This window comes from Nyctibius grandis, chromosome 31 (assembly GCF_013368605.1).
Source record: "Nyctibius grandis isolate bNycGra1 chromosome 31, bNycGra1.pri, whole genome shotgun sequence".
Classification (NCBI taxonomy): Eukaryota; Metazoa; Chordata; class Aves; order Nyctibiiformes; family Nyctibiidae; genus Nyctibius; species Nyctibius grandis.
This window is the reverse complement of record NC_090688.1, coordinates 696,119-702,241: the sequence shown is the minus strand read 5'-3', so window position 1 is coordinate 702,241 and position 6,123 is coordinate 696,119. Positions and strand designations below refer to the sequence as shown.

Below are 6,123 nucleotides of genomic sequence, written 5' to 3'. Positions count from 1 at the left end.
CACTAATGGGCTTCACCGAGGTGCAACATCACTTCCGGCAGCAGCGAATGGAATGGCGGGCGTCGGAGGAGGCGGCGGCGGCGGCGCGAGCAAGATGGCGGTGAGGAGCGGGCTTTGCGCGGGCGCGCGGCCGTGCGTGAGGCGGCGATCGGGGCCCGGCCTGGCTCCCGCTGATCGTGGCGGCCCGGCCCGGCGGGTCCCGGGGGGGTGTAGGGCCGCGGGTGCCGAGGCCCACCGCCGTGCCCGTCAGCCCCGTCCTCTGGCCCTTCCCTCGCGCGGAGCTCTGCCTTGGGGCGGTCTCCGCAGCCGCGTTACAAACAGCGTTATGGAACGAAGCGTTGGGGGAGGATATGTGTAACGGGAGGGGGAGGGCGGGGCAGGGGAGGGTTCTTGTTAATTCGGATTGCCTTTGCTCCTCTGTTTCAGGATAAGGAGAAGAAGAAGAAGGAGAGTATTTTGGACCTCTCCAAATACATTGACAAAACAATCCGAGTGAAATTCCAAGGCGGGAGAGAAGGTGAGCCCTGGGCCGGCGTGAGGCCTCTGCAGCAGGACGCTTCCTTTCCATTTTGGCGTTTTTCCTCGCTCGTTGCTTGTCGGCTTTTGTCTCCTGTGTGGTCACGTTACTGCCTTTCAAGGACAGACGATGAGTAGCGGGTGCTTTTATTCGTTACTGTTTGCTGTCACGAGTGCGAAGCTTCTCTCCTTTAACTTTCCCATTAATCCCCCGGCTGCAGTTTTATCTTTGTTTCATCCGTGCGTGTTTCTTTCACCTTCTTTTATTAGTTGTCTTCATCTGTCTTGTTTCTTTTGGCTGTTTTTTCCCATTGTAAGGGTGCACTAAAGCAGCAAAGAAACATTTATGGGTTTATGGGTGTTAGGATTAATACACCTGTTATCCCTTTCATCTCGTAACATACTAAATGTATCTAGAGTTCATAGATTGTTTCAATGTATTTCACCGTGTCTTTTCATCATTTTCGAGGCTCTCACGTCGTTGTTTCTGCCCCCCGCCTTGCCCCTTTGCCGTCTCTCCCGATGTAGCCGATTGTGCCACCTGCAGAGCAGTTGTTTGTCTGAAAGTTAACAGCATGCTGCATGGGAGATGCTTGGCAGAAGCTTTTGCAAAGCAAACTCGGTTTGCTTTTAAAAATCTCTTTTAAAGCTCCGTTGGGACCGGATCTTATGAGATTTTTGAAGTTACTTGGACTCCTTACTGATAAGTGGAGGGGTTTGCGGGGTGGTTTTTTGTAGTTTTCAGGCAGTTGACAATTCCATTGAATCTATTGGTTTAGATTTTCTTCTCAAAAAATCCACACCAAGTTCCTTTATGATCTTTATGTAACATCTGGGATTGTAAGAATCTTTTTGGGCTGTTAGCAATGGTAGTAATGCTGGTAATCAACAAGTATTTTTCAAACTGGGAGATCATTCTGTGGAGTCTTGTGATTTATTTAGCCACCAGTCTTGTGGAATCGTGTTCTGTTTTAGGACACAGTGCTTGTCTGTCTGCATTCCTGTGAAAGATTATGATGCTGAAAAAATTATGTTCCAGGAGGGCACCTGGAAGATGAGCTTTTTGAGGAAAATATTTCAAAGTATTACCCTCTTGCCTCATTTCTTGCCATACCCCTTCGCTAAGGGTGTTTATTTGGGTTTTGGGTTGGGTTTTTTTTTTTTGCCTGTGGTGTATTGATTTGTTATGCTGAAGTATTCTTAAAATGCCCCTGAAATTGGCTAAAAACAAAAATGTTAGTGTCTTGAACAGCATTTTGAAGAACTGGTTGAAAAACCTGTAAGTCGACACAACACAAACCGGGTTCTCGTGTATTTGCACTTTGACAAAGAGGGAACTGTTTAGTATCTCTGGTCTTACTTGATGGAAGGAGGGAACAGAGCTCGAGAACTGAATATGTCCTTCACGCAGTCTTGTGTTGCTGTATACCTGGTTTTGCTCTCTAATCATTTTGTGTGTGGTCTTTAATAGCAAGTGGTGTCTTGAAAGGATTTGACCCTCTTCTGAACCTTGTGCTTGATGGTACCATTGAATATATGCGAGGTAAGTAGTATCTGTGTAATGCTGCCTGCCCACCAAGAGTAATTTTCTTAACAGAAATTTTACAGCTCTGTTAGTGAATAACCATGAACTGCAGGTTGACATCATCTGAACTGAGACATGTTCGTGATAACTAAGTTGTAAAGAAAGGGATAAGACAACAGAAGTTAGATTTAACAACATTCCCTGTGGTAGAACATTCTTGGTAGTCCTTGCTTGAGCTCCTCTAGAACTCATTTGGTGCTGTTAATTAGCTTGAATAAGGTAGTGTGTCTCTCTGCAGATAAGGCAATTGCCTTTGCCTTTGTTTAGACTGCTGGAAGGTTGCCAGTTTGCTCAAAGCAGGAAAAGCATCTCAGCAAGAACTATTACCTTACTGTCTTGAACTCTACTGTAAATGCAATCTTTACATTTCTGTGGAACTAAAGCCTTCTATAGTTTAGAGCTAATAATAAATACTCCCGTTTCCCTTTCTCCTCTCTGAAACAAAATTTATCATATGATAGGACAGTGTTTTAGAAGAGTATTCTCCTGCTTGCTAACAAGAAAGCACCTGAAGCTTGAATTTTGCTCTTAGAAGGGAGTTTTAAAAGATAAGTGTAGTACATTTTTATCGAATATATTGACATCTCAAGGAGGGTAGAATGAGCTGTTGCTGTGTTAAGTGTTGGTCTGTCTGTCCACATCCACAGCCTTGTTTGGCTTGGTCTGGGAATGGACCAGTGCATGCTGTACTTAATGCATTCTGAAGTCAAGGTCTTTTTCTGATTTGCATTGATCCCAAAATGTTTGTCAATAATGGCATTTGAAATGGGATCAGGAGCTTTTATAATCTCTTTTGGTTAGATGAATGAAAGGGCCTTTGATTTCTTTAAAATATGTGTGTTCTGCTTTGCATACAAAGAGAAGTTTTTTATTGCTCACTGTGGCATGTGAGACTTTGAAAATTAATAAGTCAGTAATGTCTTGAAGACATCAGGTATTAGTGCTGCATCACTTTTACAGTTCGTGTGTTCAATAAAACAATGCAGAGATGCCTGGAAAAAAACCTGTATGTCTGTGCCTTTTGAATTTGATGAAATTTGGTTTCTTTTCCATGTGTTGCCATTGTAACTGTGGGTCTCTGCTTTTCAGATCCAGATGATCAATACAAATTAACAGAAGACACACGTCAGCTGGGACTTGTGGTCTGCAGGGGGACTTCTGTGGTTCTTATTTGTCCGCAGGATGGAATGGAAGCTATTCCAAACCCTTTCATTCAGCAGCAAGATGGCTAATGCTTTCTTTGGATTGTCTCTGAAGACATCAAGGGTGCAAATCATCAGAGAAAACTATCAGTGTGTGAGAAGCTTCCTGGTTTGGGGGAGGAGTTTGAATGTGTATTTGTTAGTGTGAAAGAACGGTGAACTCTTATTTTTGTGGCTTTCCATAAATGATGAGAGGATGGGGCATGATGTGTAAGAAGTAAGTTCTAAATTTTTTTTTTTGCTAAACAAATGTGTAACTACATTGTTTAGAGCTGACAGGAGAGAATATACTGTCATGGAATTGTCTGAGACCCTCTTGATCTTGTGAGTTTTGAAACAACCACGTAAAATTAGAAAAGAATTCCCTGAATATTGGTTATGTTATTTACATTTTTAAATACATTTAAAATGTATTTAATCCAAATTAATCTAAAGCCTAAATACATGAGAACATGTTTTTCTTCCTCATAGATGTCAGTACTCAGCTGGGAAGCATTGTGTTGTAGTCTTCCTGCTGTTGAGTTCAGTCTTTTTCACCTGCTTCCTCCAGCACATGCAGGAAAATTACTTTCCTTGTATAGTACCTTGTCATCACCTTTACAAGCTCTGTAGCCAAGAAGATCTCTTCTAGCACTTGTTCCAGATCTTGTGCACTGTGATTGTGTATCAGAAGGCTCCCACATTTCTACAGAAGGACTGGACTAACTTCTAGGATGGTTCTGGGCTCAGTGTCATGAGCCTTATGGAGGTATCTGTTAGATACTTGGAATTTTAGGGGAAGAATATTTAAGATCCTAATGTTCAATTGTAGGCAGTGGCTGGAAATAGGACATATTTTTATATTGTAGTTATCTACTTGTTCTGCTTGTTATGACTTGATTTGTAAGTAAACTTTTTTATTTCTTTTATACTGCAGAAATAGCAAGATTGAGGATTTTTGAGTGAATAAATACAAATTAATCTGTTCCTAAATGTCTGGTTTTTAGTCTGAAAAAGTGCTCTACAGCTGACATTGCAGTTCTCCACAGTTGTTAATCTAAATGAAATTTGTTCAGGAAGTGCATAAACACAGCACAATCAGGAGGGACCAGATCAGAAACCACGCTCCACTCTAAGGCAGGACATTGATGAGAAATGACTGAGCGCATCTGGTCCCTTTTTGAGGACTCGTGCCTTTCTGTCAGGCATTTTAAAGACTGGTAGAGGATATGGGTCCGTAGGCTGTGTGTAACCTGATTCTGCCACTTGCTTTTCCTGAGGATCCTTCATGAGGAGGCTGTGGCAGAGTAAATTGTTCTGGTGGCAGCAGCAGTCTTGTTCCTAGAGGTTGTCAAGAAAACATGCCAAGGACAGGTTGTATTGGCTGTTCATTTTGGCAGCAGCACCGTGCTCCCATTCATAGCCTTTCTGGGTCAGCTCTGAAATGGATTGGAACTTTAAGTAAATAAATTCCAGTTCAGTGTATCTGACTTTTTCAGGGGGCTGTGAAACTAGGGACCAGTTGTCTTGTGTGGCATATTGCCTTTGAAAACTTCAGTGCTTCTGGATTTTAATCTCCTTGGGGTTTGTTCTTTTGAGTGCTTCACAGAGCTGTCTGTAGAGGCATGTGCCTTCCAATGTGTTTTTTTTGTAACACTACAAAACTCGTTCTTCATGCAGTTGCACAATTCAAGAGACTCCTTATTTCGAGCGTTTGGAGCAGAATTTGCTTGCTGTCAGCCTGAGTCTTGAACTGTCCCTTAGGTGGGAGAGAGATTGATGGTTGTTGATACCAATAACATGCTGCACCATCTGCACTGTCTTGTTTTCTGAGCGTAGTGTCAGGAACAGACCTGTTGAAGCTCTCTGGAGTGGATTCCGGGCTCTGGATGCAGAGGGTACAGAGATCTGCCTGAAGTCATGTGCCAAGTGCATAAACTCTGGAGAGGAACATGTTTCTAGCATTTGCTGCTCAGTTAATAGGTTGCTCAGTCTTCATTTCAAGATGCATGGCTGTCCTTTTCTGCAGTGCAGACTTCTGGATTGTATTTGGGAGTCAAGTACCTGCAAATAAGAATAGGAAAACAGTAGCTGAATTTTAAATATGTATATGCTTTTCTATTGGATTCATTCCTGAATGTGACTCTCTAAAACCATTTGTAACAGCAGTTTTGCAGAAGCCTTTTCCACAAATGCAAGGGGGAACCTCCAGGGGAAAAAAAGGGTGCTCTTGATCCAGATAGCACTATTCTGCTTGCTGAACTCCACAGAGAAATGGAACTGAGTCCTGCTAGGATGGGCTCTTTGGGGTAAGGGGCCTATGCAAATCTCTCCATTTCGTAGCTTGGTCTAAACACTTTGGAAAAATTCACTGTGTGGAGTCGGTGAGCTGCTGCTTGTACTGTGACTATATCCATTTAGTGTGTTGAACTTGAACTGATGAAGGCTGTGGCTTTGGGGAAATCAGTATTTTTTTCCCAGGAGATCTCAAGCTTTCCTATGTTTTTGATTTGCAAAAGTGAAAAGTATTGTCACGGGTACTTTTTTCCAAATGGGTTCAATGTTGTTCTGCAACTTTTTGATAGTTAGTCAGGGCTTTGGAAGGTTTTGGTTGTTCCTCCTCGTAGTCCAGGCTCTTTGCTTGGCTAACAGCTCCCCTAACTGACTGTGGTCTTACCTGGCTAAGGTAATTAAAGGTAAGCCAGTTAAATCTGTGGGTTTTTTGGTTATACAGCTCTCCTACTATTGCTGTTCTAAAGCAGCAGGAAAGACTGAAGAGCAAAGCAGGATGGTAGACAGTATATTCTATTTTTAGGACAAGATTGGCTTATCTTGTATTTA

At 42.6% G+C, this 6,123-nt stretch overlaps 1 protein-coding gene across 1 annotated transcript; it reads left to right on the top strand.

Moving 5' to 3' along the window:
- The first annotated feature begins 40 nt into the window (after positions 1-40).
- On the top strand, positions 41-4,269 carry LSM7 (LSM7 homolog, U6 small nuclear RNA and mRNA degradation associated). Its single transcript, XM_068420974.1, has 4 exons — positions 41-100; positions 427-517; positions 1,988-2,059; positions 3,191-4,269. Exons 1-4 carry the CDS (start codon positions 53-55, stop codon positions 3,331-3,333), a joined length of 354 nt encoding a protein of 117 aa, XP_068277075.1. The 5' UTR covers positions 41-52; the 3' UTR covers positions 3,334-4,269.
- The last annotated feature ends 1,854 nt before the right edge of the window (positions 4,270-6,123 follow it).

What these genes read in the sequence shown, in the direction of transcription:
- LSM7 (XM_068420974.1), top strand. Translation starts at nt 53, where the DNA reads ATGGCGGGCGTCGGAGGAGGCGGCGGCGGCGGCGCGAGCAAGATGGCG. An exon ending in GCGGCGCGAGCAAGATGGCG is followed by an intron (nt 101 to 426) that starts GTGAGGAGCGGG and finishes CCTCTGTTTCAG; the next exon opens with GATAAGGAGAAGAAGAAGAA. An exon ending in TACCATTGAATATATGCGAG is followed by an intron (nt 2,060 to 3,190) that starts GTAAGTAGTATC and finishes TCTGCTTTTCAG; the next exon opens with ATCCAGATGATCAATACAAA.